The following is a 17537-nucleotide window of genomic DNA, read 5'->3' as shown; positions in this document are numbered from 1 at the left end:
CATCCTCTGCCGTCCCCTTTTGCCATCTATTGTTCCCAGCATTAGGCTCTTCTCCAGGGAGTCCTTCCTTCTCATTAGGTGGCCAAAGTATTTGAGTTTCATCTTCAGTATCTGGCCTTCTAAAGAGCAGTCAGGGTTGTTCTCCTCTAGGACTGACCGGTTTGATTGCCTTGTGGTCCAGAGGACTTCCAGGTGTCTCCTCCAGCACCACAATTCAAAGGCCTCAGTCCTTCGGTGCTCAGTCTTCCTTATGGTCCAGCTTTCACAGCCATGCATTGCAATCTATAGCAATAAACCATCCCAAATGGCCATGCACTTTGAATGTTGGTTATATCATCATGTACTTCATATCCTCAGATCACTCAGACCAACAGAACAGTCACTATTCCCAAAGACAATTGCACACATAAGCAAGAACTGCTTAAGGTGTCTTTAGTGGTTCTGCAAATATACTACAGAACCAAATGTCTACAAATCACAGTGAAATCCCACCATTTCTTGAGAGTCCAAGAAGAGTGTTGGACTTGTATTCAGGAGATCTGGGTTCTAGTTCACTGGGTGACTCTGGGTCAGTCATGGACTCTCAGGCTAAACGGTACTGCAATGGTGGATTTTGTGAAGATACAATATAGAGAAGGAAAGCCTTGTAAGCTGCTTTGGTTTCCCTTTAAGTGGAAGAAAGGTGGGGTATAAATGCAATGTAACAATAATGCTTATAGTACTATCATGCTTTACTCATAAGAACATAAGACTAACGTTGAATCAGGCAAAGGGCCCTTCAAGTCCAATTCCACAGGAAATCCACAAGCAGGACATGAATGGATGTACTCATGCATACTTCAACTGTTATACATGACATGACATAGTGCCTCTGATGTTGGTGGTAGCATGTGGCCGTCAGGATGAATAGCTTTGCCTCCACAAATTTGCCCAACTTCTCTTTTAAAGCAATTTAGATTGGAATTCCCTAGTTTAGCAATGTGCCGTGTGAAGAAGTACTTCCTTTCCTGTGTCCTGATTCCCCTACCAACCAGCTTCATGGGATGACTTCTGGTTCAAGTATTATGAGAAATACTATCCACTTTTTCTACACCATGTATAATATAGTACAACTGTCATATATCCACTTATGTTTTTTCTAAGCTAAGCAGTTCTGGCTTTTGCTTTCAATAATTCCCATTAAATTCAGCATAATATATTCCTAGTTAGGCCATTGCCTATAATATCAAGTTTTAATAACTTTTCAAAGCAAGCCTCATGTCTTGCCCATAAGGGAAATCTAGGCTATTCCCTTTTCTGGGATGACTTGATAGGTTTCTACATGCGCTGTGCATGCAGTTAGCTTTGCTCAGTGGCAGGGTGTTCCTGAATTTATTGACAATCATTCATGGATGGGAGGCAGTTAGCCAAGCTCCTTTAATACAAGTCACATGGAGAAGCAAAGAACTTTCTCAGTGACCCCAGCTTCCTTGTATCTTATTACAGTAAGCACATGTACTAGCCTTTTTAATTTACAAACTGTGCCTTACTTCCATGCAGATGTGGTACAGTACATGTTTTTACATAGTTGGCCCATATTCAAGCCGCACCAGTTTTTAATTAAAGCAGGGGTGTCAACCTTTGTTCAGCCCAAGGGTCGTTTCAGTTACAGAGTTCAGGGGCTCTATTGCAATGGTGGGTAGTGCTGAAGGTTAGGGTCAAGTACCAGCATACTAGAGTTTAAACCATTTATTGCCAGTATCAGAACCTTCCAAGAGGCATTTCAACCTTGCAGAATGGGGAAAACATTTTTCACAAAGTGGGAAACCCACAAATGGTCAGTGGTTAAGGAAAATGGTCCTAGCCTTCAAGAGAACCCCAAAAGGTCCAATGGGGCTCTAGGCAGACTGGATTTCGGCCTCCAGGCCAGGAATTCAGCATCCTTGAAATAAAGGCTATAGGGCAGAAGCTTAAGAGGAAACTCCTGTATTAAGAGTGTTGCATAACTTGACCATGTAGAACTATGTAGATTTGGTCTCAGGAGGTGCAGACAAAGAAGCCCAGGCTTAAGATGATACAGAAACATAATACATTATCAAGTGTCTTACACTTTTAATCTGTGTGAATTGACATCTAATATCTGTCATCCAACTTCTACAAGCTCTTTCTAGAAGCAGGCTACTACTCTGTTTCTAAATCGGGTACCATAAATTTGAACTATCCCAGGCCTAAATACGTTGCCCAATGGAATGGCATAGAGATCAAATGGGTCAGCCAGTCCTAAGGTCTATTTTTAAATAGTACAGACACGCTGACATGCAATACTAACAGACACAAATATCTCGCAGAGGCAGCCCTACATTTAGACTGACCTCAAACTTCATCGATCATAGCAAACTGGCAAGAATAACAAGCGAGCCAGCCAGTTAGGTGTTCTGCTAAAATGTATACTTCTCAGAATCAGCCTTTAATATTTATACCACAGATTCTCTTGAAGGTAGAAGAGAACCCACGTTTTCCATTCAGCAGTATATGATGCATAAAGTATTTTTTCTAGCTCTTTAATTTAAAATGCTTTGAATTACTCTCATTTAAAATTATTTGTATAGATAGCCTAAGCCACGCATGAACAATGGGTACTGTCTCTGGGCCAAACAATATCTTATGCAGTAGATCCTGATCCTGCCCCCCACCTTCAGTCTAAAGTGAGGAGTATCCCTCAGGGGCAACTTGGAGGGGGCTCTATGCAGTATCTGCCTGTGGGCCCCTCCTGTCACTGGGCCCTGGTAGGCGTGATTGCCCTAAGCACTGTTAGATGATTGGATATAGCCATATTTTTAATTTCCCACAATGCTCCAACATGACAGTGCATCAGGAGCATTGTGAGAAATTGAAAGGGTAGCTAGATTTAGTCACCTGATGCTCCTTGGAATGGTGGGCCAAAGGGAAAAGTGGTGGAGGGGGCAGGAGTTGGCCCTGCCAGGGTGCTGGGGCTCTGTCAGCTGCCTGAGGATGCCTTGGTCTAATAACAGCTTGAGAGAGACTTACATTAGTCAAGAATATTTATTTTATTATGTATTTATTAGATGTACTGTCCTGCCTTTTCCCTTACAAAAACTCCAAGGTGGCTTACACCATTCTCCTCCTGCTGCTCTCAATCTTATCCTCACTGCAACAGCCCTGTGAGGTAGGCTGGGCTGAGAGTCTGTGAGTAGCGTAAAGTCATCCAGTTGCCTCCTTGGCTGAGTGGTGACTAAAACCCAGATCTCCTGAGTCCCAGTCCCATGCTCTTAACCACTACATTACTCTGAATTCTGTTGAATATTGGAAGTTGTAATCTAAAACTGGTTCCTAGGTAATCAGTCACAGAAAGTATTTTTAAAATGAAGCTGTAATTCTGCAATTCTTTCCTGTTTAGGTCAAAGAACAGTCCTACTCCTGAACATTAGTTTGGGAACCAATGCCATATCAGGCCAAGCCTGGTTTACTGCTTTTGTTTGATCTGTTTCCCCATTCCTGGCCTCTTTAGCCCTTGACCCCACCAAGACTTGTTGACAGATTGTATTATCATGTCTTTTGTCACTGGCCAGGTTCAGTGCACTACGACAAGGTTTTCCTGGCAGTTCTAAATTTTCTAAGTACAAAACTGCAGTGCACAATTTTGAAAATGTACAGTTTTTCACTACACTCCTATGCCACACAAAAGGAGTAGGAGTGTGCCTGTTCAGAAACTAGCATGATGAAATTTTGAAAGGCGAATCTCATGTTTTGGCTTGGAAGGGGAGTTGAAACAGAAGCAAACTAGTGTTATCTTTCCAAGCACTCTTCCTAAATTGAACTGCAACTATCTGAAACATTTGGATGTTGGGGTTGTTTTTCAACTTACAGCTGAAAGGGGACCTGTTAAAGATGAGAGCATATTTACCTCACAGACTTAAAACAGATTTCATTGTTTTAAATTCCCCCCACTTCTGAGGCAGTCCTGGGACCTGTTGTTCAATGATGAGAGCTACATATCTTTTAACAACATTCTCAGCATCTTTATCTAATTGGAATCTTCAAGGTTTTTGAGAGAAAAGAAAGCGAGTAGTACTGGTACACAAACATTACAAATGTGCAGGTGGCCCCTTACTGCATACCTTCTTCTTCCTCGTAATACTGAAGGCAGCTGTGTCTACACTTTCCCCCACTCTGTGTATGTCACAGAAACCTCCGCAGATGAGCTGAGACCAGTGGCTTCCCACAGCATGTTTATATGGTGCACATGCATTTTTTAAAAGCTAAGTGACTACATAACATCGCTTCCTCAGATTATGTGTTATTCTATGTCCTAACCCTTTCAAACGCCAAACTCAAATCCAAGCTGCTGGGGGAAACAAAAGGGGCCTAGAAAGAAAAATAATATTTTGTGAATGCTAAGTGATCTTTTGGGTGAGTAGTTCATCATTTTGACGGATCCCCACTCATATTTACACTATTCCACTGGAGCTGATTTATAGGCTCTTTTAAAAAGTGGAGAGAACAAGAATAGTCACCTGAGAAGGCTGTCACCTTATTTATACATCACAGTGAAAAGAAATATTTCTCCAACTCTCAATGAGGCGGGCGGAAAGTCTGTGCAAAAGCTGGGAATAGAGCATAGGAAGCTGTCAATATTCTTACTGCCTGTTATTTCTGCAGTTTCAAAAACAAGACTGAAAAATAACATTGGTGCTAATATGCTATTCATGTGACAGTGAGATGCGTAGTGCAGCCCTTTTCCTGGCACACAGCTGGTGGGTGTGGATCACCCGGTGCCAATGGGTCCTGCAAAAACGGAAATACAGTGAATCAGTGTTGGTATAACATTTTTTTTTTTTTGTATCAGCAGAAGCTTTCACACACAGGGACCTGTATGCAGACAGCACCCAGCAATACTGGCAGAGCGGGAAACATGTTTGCCTGAATGCCTGGAGAACTCAGTGTTGACAATACTGGGTCAGATGCTCTGAATCTATGCTCTGAAGTTAGCATAAGATGGCTTCCCATGTTCCTAAGACATATAAAAATATGTGGCTGCAACAGAGGATTTGCAGTTTAGGAAGCATAACAGACATGTATAATACTGTGCATGATGTGAAGAATATGGACCGAGAGATGTGTTTCTTCTCTCCTAATACTGGAACTATGGGTCAACCCATGAAGCTGAGCAGTGGTACATTCAGGGCACATAAAAAGAACCATTCTCTACACAGCACATAAGGTACAGCTTTCACCACCACAAGATGTAGTGATGGCAGCTACCGACTTGGATGGATTAGAAGGGAATTAGCCACATTCACAGAGGATAATGACTATTCACAATGATGGCTACCTAGTACCTCTAGTATCAAAGGCAATGCGCTACTGAATATCAGTAGTAGGGAACACAAGCTGGTGCTATTGTGCTAATGACCTGCTTGTGGACTTCTTATGGGCATCAGGATGATCTAGTTGGCCACTGTTTGAAGGAAATGCTGGACTAAATGGGCCTTTGGTGGTATCCAGCATGGCTCTTTTTATGATCTCAGTTGTAGTGCTGCAGCGCCATCTGTTAATCAGGAAAGATCAGGCTTCTACAATGTTTTTCAGAAATCCCATTGTGAAGAGTTACTACTAGCTACCAAATATTAAATATGAAAGGTCATGCTGACAGGGCTGGTTGGCATTCTTTTATTATACTATACAAGTGGGCAAGTATATTAATGTTGTAAGCCGCCCTGAGATGCCATGCATAAGGGACGACATATAAAAGTTTTAAATAAATAAATAAGTGGGTTGACCAGTCTTCCCTCCACCCCCCATAATACCATCCTTAATCCACTTTATTCTTTATGTGTGCAATGACTTTCAGCATGCTTTATGCACTGAAGCCAGCATTGACAGCTGTTCTCCACATAGCAGTCCTGCCTTGCCAGGCTATTTCACAGCATTGACGGCATTCCAAGTTAGCTCACAATGACTGTATAGTGGAAGACACTCATCCTGTCCGACTGTATAATGGCCACTCCCAAGCATTTATCTGAGGCTCTGAATGACATGTATTTAAGGCCTGCTTTTGGAATCTTGAACTTGTGGGTGCTGACACTCCAGCACTACCTACTTTGGAGTTCCCATTCATGATTGTGCTTTCAGAACATGGGTAATTTTCTACAGAGGGTCACTCAGTTTTCCAATCCTGTGTCTTCTACCTTTTTCAACAATGGCCCAATACTTTGGATTTTCTAGTGCTTACAGATTCCCTCTTACGAATTTTGCTCATTTCTCTTGCCAGTATCTTTTAAAACTATTTGGATGTGTTTGGGGTATTATACGTGTGTGTGTGTGTATATAATAGTGATGTTATAGTGATGTTCTATATTGTTTTAATAATTAATGTTTTTATAGTAGTTTTATATTTATTGTATTTTTATATATTTTGTAAACCGTCCTGAGTGCTTGAAGCAGTAAGATGGGGTATAAATGCATGTAATAAATAAATAAATAATAAATATTAAAAGAAATAAAGCACTCGAGTGTCTACAACACATTTATCCTTTGTGAGATGAGTGAGTGCATAAGCAAAAATAACATACAATAAAATAATGCATTTATGCTTATCTCTTAGTTCTTCAGTTTTGTGTATTTGGGAGCAGCTCCTTATAGATTAAAAATACTCAGTGGAATATAAGAGATGCTTAGTAGGAAGGGAGGGCCAGCATTCCTTTCAAGTCAAGTTAGGATGGATCAGTTTGTAAAGCTGGGTGCTCTTTGGCTGTGTTGGACTCCAATGCTCATCATCCCTATTGGCTGGGCTCATTGGGGATGCTGGAAGTTGCAGTCAAATACATCTTGGCACCAGGTTGCAGAAAGCTAGTATGAAGCTTTCCTGGCACCTATCCAGATGGGACTAAGGCTACTACTCTGCCTAGAAGCGTATGCCAAGAGCAAAAAAAGAAATTTGTACATGGCCAGGGAGAGAGAATGAGTCTATGTTTCTGAAGTTGGCTTGCAAGAAGCAACTTTGATCATCTGTGTGACTTCATCCAATTTCTTTTTCTGCAGATTGGTGAGATATTGACGATACTGCGGAAAGACCATTGCTGCCTCCTTATGTGCAGGACAACGCCACCTTTTCTAAGTAAAAAAGGGAAACAACTGCCAGATTAGGTTGCAACTTCATTTCTCTGAAGACCAAGGTCAAGATCTTCCACACATGTTCCCAATCACTCTGTATGCATGTGAAAGCTGGACAGTGAAGAAAGCTCATAGGGAAAAACAGATGGTTCAAAACATGGTGAAACATGGAATACCCCAGACTGAGAGGCTTTGTGAATACCCCAGACTGAGAGGAAGATGAATAAAGTCAGAAATAGCCCTGGAAATAAAAATGGTGAAATGGGAGACTGTCATATTTCATTCACAGAAGGCAAAACTTGCTGGAGAAGACAATAATTCCAGGGAAAACTGAAGGCAAAAGGAGATGAAGACCAACTATGAGAGGGATCAGCTCCAAAAAGGAAGCCACAGCTGTGAGTTTACAAGAGCTAAGCTGGCCTGTCAGGGATGGGACATTTTGGAGAGCACATTCTTTCATAGGATTGTCTTAAGTCAGAAACAACTTGGTAGCATGTAACGACAATGTATACTTGTCTTTATTTTACCACTCCAGTCTCTAAACTATACAAAACATGTGTAACAGGAACAACCATGCATAGAGCTCCCTGACATCCCAGTTAAGGTATGGCAATAGATGGAAATACCTAAACAGATGGATAAACTAGGAACTAAAAGCATGTCCTTAAATGAATGTAACTGCAAATGCTTTGAACTATGTTTGCAAAGGCCCCTGATAATGCTTCAAATGTTGTCCTGTTGCATCAATTATACCTCACCAGAGAATTCAGACTTTCTTTGGTTGAGGTATTTTGGGAGAGGCTGATGCTCACAAGAGCACTGAGACTTGTTTCATTCAAAGAAACTGTAGAACTTTGTTTTCAGAATTAAACAGGGCTTGAAGCTGAAAACATAACAACAAAACAATTGATAGTTTTGGAAATGTGTTTTTAGACACAAACCTTTGCATGTTCAGACAGAAAAAAGGCCTACAACTTCAAGCATTCCCCAGCTAGCCATGAGTTGTAGAACTTTTTTCTTTCCAGAGGTCTCATGTTTTTGAATAAATAATTGCAATAGGTAAGGTGTCCTCGGATGAGTAGGCTGGTGCCGTATGTGATTTTACTTGCTATCATCACTGTAAAATAAATTTCAATCTTTCATGTTTGCAGTATGAAATCTAGCTAATTTGAATGCTTGGAACTTTTCAGTATAACTGTAGGGTTGAAGAAGAGTGTTCATAAGAATGTAAGAAAAGCCATGCTGGATCAGATCAAAGGTCCATGTAGTCTAGTACTTGGTACAAGCAGTGACAAGCCCACAGGATCCCTCAAGCCGGATGGGAGCAAGACCTGCACCTGCCCAAGCTCCTCAGTAACTGGTGTATGCAGGCAGGCCACCTCTTGCGAAGGAGGTAGCACAAAGGCAGCAAGGCTAGTAGCCACGGAGAGCCTCCTCCCTCATGAAGCCGTCCAAGCCCCTTTTAGAGTCATCCAGGTGGTGGCCATCACCACTTCCCATGGCAGCAAACGTCATAGTTTATATGCTGCGTGAAGTACTTTCTTCTGTTCGTCCTAAATCTCCCACCAATCAGCTCAATGGGATGATCCTGGGTCTGGTGTTATGGGAGAGGAAGAACAATCTCTTCCTCACCACTTTCTCCACACCATGCATAATCTTAAATACCCCTTTGCTTGCCTCTTTCCTGAGCCGATCCCTTCCAGTTGTTACAGCCATCCCTCACAGAGTTGTTCCAGCCCCTTGATAATTTTTGTTGTCTGTACTTTTTTCCAGTGCAATCATGTCCTTTGTCAGATAAGGCAAGCAGAGCTGAACACAATATTCCATGTGGTCACACCAAAGATTTGCATAAGGCGAGTAAGATCTTGGTAGTCCTATTTGCTATTCTGTTCCTAATTACGCCTGACATGGAGTTTGCCTTCTTCACAGCAGCTGCACACTGGGCTGACATTTTCATCGAGGTGTCCACAAGCACCCCAAGATGCTTGCTCAGTCATGGCTTGCTCACATCCCACATTCAGATTCCTTTACTGTGTGCATATGTGTCTGTGTGGCTAGGCCAAGCTTCCAGAGGACGATTTATAGCCAATAAAGAAACAAACATGCAAAACTCAGGGTGAGATGTTTCAGCGTACAGGTTGCTGAAAAGTCTGGGTGGGCTCATAGGGTCATGCTTTGGCTGAAGGGCTGAAATGAATACGTGGTGGGGTTAATAAGAGCAAAAGATACCCAACGTTCACTGAGGCTGTGGAGACCCCTAACAGACCCCCTAATAGGCTTACAAGAACAGGCTCTTCCTAGAAAGATGGCTCAGAGATTAGCTCAGAGAAGTAGCACAAACGGGACCTTTGGGTCTCTCCCCCAAGCCATTCCCCTTTCTGGCATGTATTCTTTCCCCCCTCACCAGTGAGACTTTAAATCTCACACCAGCCTTTTTCCTCCTCTTCCAGCAGTCAGCATCTGATGGCCACCAATCACCGTCAACTCTGGCTTCCCCACACCCCCTTCGGTTTTATATTTTTCTTTTCCATATATTGTACATTTGCTAATCTAGGGATTGGCCCAAGTCTGTAAAGCATTCTTTCTTGAATAGAAACTAGTGTCTTAGCTACGTAAGGGCCCATGCTATTCGTATATAGGATTATAGATTTAAAAAAAAGTCCCTGTGATGTTTGAAGTCAAATCAGCTGCTGCCAGTAGATGGAAGTAAATGAAGCCTGGGGGAGATTTTATTGCTAACATTGTGAATCTAGCACATGAGTAAGAAGTTGGTGCACAACAGCTTTTACTCGGTTTATGTTTCAGGGGTATGTAGGGCACTTAGGGAAAACTGATATCCAATGCCAACATTCACCTGATATGAGAAGGGAGCAAGGGTTGCTTCGGGTTAGCTAATTTTAGCCTGTGAAATTTCACCTGCACTGGCTTGCACGCTCTCTTGCTTTCACGCCTGCCCTGTCCCCCTCCCTCCGTGTGTGTGTGTGTGTGTGTGTGTGTGTCTGGAGGGAGGGAGGGACTTAATTTATACAAATACATGCCACCTAGTGGTAAAATGATCAGGTTTCTTTTTATGCTTCTCTTCCCTTCAGTTAAGAATACAAAATCTGCAACAACTTGAACAGAAAAGACATGAACACTTTGCAACAGAGGGAGCTCCTGGTACTTCATGAATAATCTGTGCCTTGGTCGGTGGGGTGGGGTGGGGAGAAGGATCTGCATTTGGACCAGAAGGCCCATGAAAATCACTGTTTGGAAACACAAAAATATATATTATCCATCTTGTACTTTGTGACTTATTTGTATTGTTTTCCAAATATGAAGCTTATTTTTCAAAACTGAATAAAACTGAAATAGGTTTCAATCTGACGGGTTATCAATTTCTTATTGTTATGTGTGCACTGATAAGTTTTTATCTTTATTTTAATTGTTAACTGCCTTGAGCACCACTTTCAGGATATTACACTTAATAAAGAAATAAACAAAGTGAAAAAATAACAAAGTTGGTTCCCTAAGTTACACCTCTTTCCCTCTGACCTCCCACTTCCACAGTGTCTCCCACAAAGCAGAGGAGTTCTGGTTCTCACCAGCTGCTTGGCTTATCTTACTGCTCAATCCACTAGCATTCCAACTTTGCCTCTTCCTCTAGTTCGGATTCAGAGTCTGACATATCCACTTTGGAATGCTGCATTTTGAGAGAACGGGCTGTAACAAGGGAGAAAGGGGGCCTTCAATTTGCCTTTCAATACATGTCAGTTTCCCCCACTGTAGTGAAATGGATTGTATTTCTCTTGGTATTATATGCACCCTCCTTATGTAACTATAAGGTTTTGGCAATGCTCCAATGGACACCCTACAACTGCATCTTACAATTGAACCCTGTCAATGGGACAGAGATTGTCACCACATCCAAGGATGACAAGACAGGTTATGTAGAATGCACAGCTCTGCCCGCCAACATCCTATCACTTGCTATTGCTCCCAGCAATCCAGCATCTGCTCGCTGAAGTAGCCCACCTTCTAGGACTAGTGATAGGGCCAACTGTGCAAGGAGGTGAAAGGGGCAGGCAGGCAGGCAGGCATCTAGGAGAGAGAAATAATGCCCCCATATGGACCCTTATAAAAGGTAGCCCAGGAGGTCCTGTCCCAGTAACCCTGTAATTCAGTAACTGGTTGTCTTTTCGTCACTCTCACCTCCTTCATCTTCATTGCAAGCACTTCTGGATATTGCTTGTTTTGTATTAATTACTGTGGAGCTAAAGGACAATGGAAGTTGTCTTACATACTGGCTCAGAGTATCTGCCTGTTACTGTGTATTCTGACCAGCAGTGGCTCTCCAGAATACTGGGCATGGAGTCTTTCCTGCTACCAGATTTCCTTGCTGCCAGATCTATTCTTAATTAGAGATGTTAAGGTGCACCTTATCACTGACCTATGGCATCTCACTACATTTTTGGCCCTATAGCTAAGATAAATAGGAATTGTATTGCCTCTGTGATTGCAGCTGCCAACTAAGTGGACACTCTTTAAGGACAACAAAGTCTTCTCCATAACTCCATTCCTGTGGGCTGCACAGAGGGAGATGAAAGTGGAAAGTGGGGTCATTTCATCAGCCCTAGTGAAAGACTGGACTTTCTCACCACTCCCTCTTCCGCTCCCATTTTTTCCTTGTGTGTCATGTCTTTGCAGACGGTAAGCCTGACTGTCTGTTAAACTATAGGAGCCTTTTTGGCTGAGGAATTGGGTTAAAATACTACAAATGAATGAATGAGCAGTAAGCCAACAGATGTGAAGCACTGTCATTGTTGGAAGAAGGTCAACTTGGTTGCTAACACATGGTTAAAGGGTGATGTTGAAAAGACAATTTTGCAGAGGCATTGCAGGTATTACATCCTCATGCTGATCGGCTACCAGCGCCGATGATTTAGCATCTTCAGAGGAGACTAAGGAGGCACGGAGGCACAGAGCCTGGGGATTCTATCCTCACAAGACTGGTGGGTCCTATAGTGTAAGTGACTTCATTCTCCGACACCCCTGGTGGCAGGCAGATCTCTTTGGTGACAGTGGAGTAGTTGTACTCCTTCCCAGTACAAGTCTTGAATTCTTCTTCATGTTCCGCAGAAACTTTAACCTTTCCATCTTGTACTTTCACTGTAATGTCCTCTGGTTCAAAACCCTTAACGTCCATTAAAGCTAAAAGCTTTGGGCGGCTACATGTTGCCAGCATTTTAGTAACTCTTCTTCGAATTCTGTAATGTAAAAGAAAAAGACAGAGGATAGCAGTCAGGCTGGTTTGTACGATCAAATGCCCCCTGTTTAAAATGGCTTATTTGTGAGAGTGCACAAGAAACAATCTAACAATCTGACAGGGTTAAACAACCTAGCATATTAACCCATGGTTTACTGTTGGGTTAAAAGTTGGTATATTTGACCCTAAGAAAGCTGAGTTGTGGATTTGAATGAGACATTCTTGCATTGTTTTGGAAAGCTGATTCAAAACAGAAGTGGCAGCTAGGCATGAGGAAGAGTGACTGCTTGCACCCACATGTCCCTGCCAATTCCTGTGCTGTTCGGTTGGTGTTGTGTGCAAACCATGTCTACAAGATTTCAATTCAATACAATATAAAGGAATGAACAGGGATGAGTAGACTTGAATATAAATGCTATGATTCAATGCCAAGTAGATAGATTCAGCTTAGCTGTGCATCCACACACAATCTTATGCAGGTTTACTTAGATTTAAATCCCATAATTTCAGTGAGTCTTGTTCCCTGGTACATGAGTTCAGGATCACAACTTATTTAGTTTATATCTGCCTTTCCATGCAAGTAGGACATGTTTGAAGAAGGACTTACATTGGAATTTACTCAGAATAACAAAATCATTAAATATAAACACATGGAGAAAGAAGTAACAGCATTCAGCTGATTAAAAATACTTCAACTGTAAATCAAGTTAGATGCCAAAGGGTTATTGGGGTGAGGGGGGGAAGCATTCCCTTGATGGTGGAAAGGCAAGGGCAACGGAGCAAGTATGGCCTTACTTATAGGGAATACCAGAACCTGGGATTAGCCATCAAGAAAACTGTCTCCCGCATTTCAGTGAAATTTGTCTTTGATAGTGATGGCCTGAGAGAAGGATTTCTTTTGGGGACATTAAGACATAGCCAGGGATGGATCCAATATTGTGTGCAAAGACCTTTACAGGCACAACAGGATTTTCTTTGGCTGCCCCCTGCAGCATCCGTCCATTGCATGCACTCCAGATTTGCTCTAGAGGGCCCTATAACCATCTGGAGAAGAAGTTGGTGGGTGGGTGAATTGATTCTTTTTGCATTTTCTGTTCTTCTAGGGGGTGACCATTGTTGAATCGACCCAATACACAGCCCAGTGGCACAAAAACAATGTAGAAAGGATTACAAAATCTGGGGAAATGAAAAAGCCATTTCCTGATAGAGAAATTGTATCAACCTGGGCACCAGGCAAGTCTCCTCTGGGAGAACATGGCACAACTGCCATGCTGGCCGTTTTCTCTCCTGCACTTTGGCAGAAGTACCCAATGAATAGATGAAGTCTGAAAAAGTGGCATCCTCATCTTCAGCTCCATTCTTTTCCACTCCCTACTACCAACTTCCTAAACATGTGCTGATGTAGAACTGTGGTTCCCAACTTTGGGTCTCCAGCTATTGTCCAACTACAGCTGCCATCATTCCATGATGGCAGGCAGTGATGGGAACTACAGTCAAAGCTAATGTGCAGTTGACCCAGCCAAGGTTGGGAAGCACTGGAAAAGAATCTGAGAGAAAACAGAAGGGATGTGTGTCCCTCTGTGACCAAATAACTGAAACAGAAACACCTCCTAAACTCAGCTTTTTGTGACTAGCACACCTAACGTATAACTTCTGGAATCCAAAGTTCAAAAAATAAGGGAGTGCCTCTTTCTGTATAGACCTGCCTGAGTTTTAACATTTGCCGAGGTGAGCTTTCCCTGTGTCCCGTGGTTGGAAATGGTGCTCCTACCTGGCAATGAGGGACAGGGCCTGTTTGTTTGTGGCACTCCAATTACAGAATGTTTTCTCTTGGCTAGCACTGACAGTGGTTTCAGTTTGGTAATAAATTAAGACTCAGTTTTACAGCTAAACTTTTGGGTCTCAAGCAGTGACCAAAGCTTGATTTTATTTTACATTGGATGGTGGGCTTTTTCTCCTATGATTTATTTGATTTATACCTTTTTATCAAGAAAATGATACTCAAGGCAGTTTAAAATCATGAACAAAGCTTGATCACATCAATAATAATAATAATAATAATAATAATTATTATTATTATTATAACATTTCTATGCCGCCCCTTGCCAAAACCTCGGGGCGGCTTACAACATGATAAAATACATTGAAATACAATAGTACATAATAAATTACTATTAAATATAAAAATACAAAAATACATTGATTTACAAATACAAAATTAAAATTATCAGTATAAAATAAAAATATAGGAGGAGAAAGAGAAGGAAGAAGAAGTTGCCCAGGCCAGATCATATGTTTTAACAATTGAAATGATGTTTAAATAAAAAGGTCTTTACCTGGCGCCGAAAAACCAGTAACGACGGTGCCAGGCGGACCTCTTTGGGGAGTGAATTCCATAGGTTGGGCGCCACCGCAGAGAAAGCCCTCCTCCGGGTACTTACTCTCCTAATTTCTTTCATGGAGGGTTCCTGGAGAAGGGACTCTCCCGCAGATCTCAAGGGGCGGTCGGGCATATACGGACGTAAGCGCTCGTTCAGGTAGCCAGGACCCAAGCCGTTTAGGGCTTTGTAGGTCATCACCAACACCTTGAATTGGGCCCGGGCTTCAATGGGAAGCCAGTGAAGCTGATGGAGGACTGGAGTCATGTGAGCATAACGCCCCGTCCCCATCAGCAACCTGGCAGCTCTAAATATGTTAAAAGCACAATTAAAAACAGAGCAAAAGCAGAAAGAAAAGAATGCCCAATCCAACAGACCTCTTTACATGTCCAAGGGCTTATTTTTGAATAAAATAAACTTGCCTGCTTGCGCAAGGGCAGCAGAGAGGGGACTGATCTAGTCACCCTCAGCAATGAGTTCTACAGCCAGGGAGCAGCCACTGAGTAAGGCCTCTCATGTCCCCTTCTGATGGCAGCACCACCAAGAGAAGGGCTTCTCTTAGACATCGTAGAACCTAGGTAGACTCATAAGGCCGTCTTTCAGGGCACCTGATCCAAAGCTGTATAGGGCTATATGGGCCATGACCAACACTTTAAATTATGTCCAGAAACAGACCGGTAGACAGTGAAGCTGTTGTAACAAGGCAACCACATACTCATGTAATTGATCCAGGTCAATCTTCTGGCCATTGCATTCTGGACCAGTTGAAGTTTTTACACAGTTTTCACAAGCAGCCCAACATACAGCATCTTACAGGAATCCAAATGGGATGCAATTAAGGAATGTGTAATCATGGCCAGATTAGTCATCCCTAGCAATATACACAGTTGACACACATCCCTGAGCTGCACAAATGTACTCCTGGCTATCACCAAAATCTGGGCATCTACATTTGAGACAGAGTCTGGGAATATTCCCAAAGTGTGTGACTGAGCCTTCCGAGGGAATATAACCTCATCTAGCATAGGTTGAATCTCTAGTCCTTGATCTGCCTTTTGACCAAAGGAGGATCTCTGTGTTATCTAGATTAATTGTATTGTATTAGAGTGCCTCCCAGTGCCATCTCAGACAGAAGCCTAAGAAGGGTACATACCATGGTCAAAGATATGGAAAGCTGCTTGTCCAGTTCCTGATATAGATTGTCTACCAAAGTGACCAAAACAGTCTAGGTCCCATAAACTGCCTTGAAGCCAGGTAGAGATGTAGATGACCTTTTTCACTCAGAAATTTCTGGAGTTGAGAAGCTACCACATACTATAGCACCTTTCCCAGGAATGGAATTATCCAGTATCTGAGATTCTGAGGAATCCATTGAGCTCAAATTCAATTAAAAACAAAGAACCCTAAGAAGGGAAAGTGGGGGCCTTAATATTTCCCATCACCAAACTAAGCAGATCTACTAGTTGGTATTTCCCATTATGGCAAGTTGGTTGCCATAAATAAATAAGCATCTGTACATATAAATCAATACATACACATTTAATGCAAATGTGCTCTCTTTTGGAGTAACACCTTTCTTCCTTTTTTGACCATGTTACACTGAGGCACATCCTCAGGGCCAAATAAGAACTGACATTAAAAATGAGGTTTAGTGTTCTATCTTTTTTAGAGAAGATAGAAAGAACCAGTTGCTAGTCAGGATTAGAACTGTGGCATGTGTTGGCATGGCGGAGCAGGGGAGCTCTTAACAGCACACCAATTCCTCCTGTGCCCAGGCAGCAGCTGTGGGAGAAGGTAAGGAATTTGCATTAGGCTCATAGCATCTATTCTAGGTGGAAATAGTTAAATCCTTCTCCCTGGGCACCACTGTCCAAACTGGGGCCTACATGACTTCTCTATATAGCTGAAAGGAGGAACATACAATGCCAAAGCCTAAAAGTGTGAAAATGTCAAAAGAAAATAGCAGGAGCCCTTCTTTTTCCCACTGGGAAATCACATCTCCATATGCTTCCAGTCTGTGAAACTGTGAAAAGTGAGAGCAGATCTGGCTGCCATCCCACATGAACTAATGCTAAGACCCAGAATCCTCTCTATTATTCAGAGAGTCTGTGGCTAATGCATAGACATTCCTTGGCATCGGAACAGATTTGGAAATAGTACCCGGAGGGTGGAAAGTTTGAAAAACTAGCAAGTCAGTACTGTAGTGAGTTGGCACTGCGAGTGCATAGTGTTAAGTGAGCTGAATGGCACTTGGGGAAACCACAGGAATGCATGCCAAATCAAACCAGTTCGTTTCCATGTGACTCTGCCCATGCCACTTACACTTGAGGCGGCCACAGTGCAATGTTTGTAAGGTTCAAGAACAAGAGCGTTCCCCCGAGGAAGACGTCTGTAGAGGAAAAGGGAGCCTGACCGTGAGTGAAAAGTGGGACTGGGGAGCCTGTGGCCCTTCATCTATTTTAGCAGGCATGAACGATGTAGAGAGAAATTGGAATACACATTTACCTGGCCAGTTCTTGCTCAGCTTCTATTTTAGCTCTGATCGCTTTCCGTTCCAAAGCCGTGAGGCAGAGGGGTCGACAGGGTCGGCTGCACAGTATGTCACACAGGCAGTGAGGATAGGGGTGCATGAGGCAGCAGCAGTGCGGATGGAGGGCTATGTCACAGAGGCAGTGGGAGTGCAGCCCGCAGTACCTATGGCAGCAGTGCAGTTCCATCAGCTTTAAGCGCCTCTTTATTTCCCTATCAGTTCTTCTTAAATCTCGCCTCACAGTTTCCAGAGCTTGGCAGACGGTTGCCAT

The 17537-nt window shown here is 42.6% G+C and overlaps 1 protein-coding gene across 1 annotated transcript; it reads right to left on the bottom strand.

Moving 5' to 3' along the window:
* Positions 1-12043: 12043 nt before the first annotated feature.
* ODF1 (outer dense fiber of sperm tails 1) lies at positions 12044-17537 on the bottom strand. The gene is made up of 2 exons (XM_044421744.1): positions 17242-17537; positions 12044-12359 (listed from the first exon to the last, which is right to left on the bottom strand). Exons 1-2 carry the CDS (start codon positions 17535-17537, stop codon positions 12044-12046), a joined length of 612 nt encoding a protein of 203 aa, XP_044277679.1.

This window comes from Varanus komodoensis, unplaced genomic scaffold, assembly GCF_004798865.1.
Source record: "Varanus komodoensis strain SLA01 unplaced genomic scaffold, ASM479886v1 scaffold12, whole genome shotgun sequence".
NCBI classification, from domain to species: domain Eukaryota; kingdom Metazoa; phylum Chordata; class Lepidosauria; order Squamata; family Varanidae; genus Varanus; species Varanus komodoensis.
This window is presented reverse-complemented; position numbering and strand designations above follow the sequence as displayed.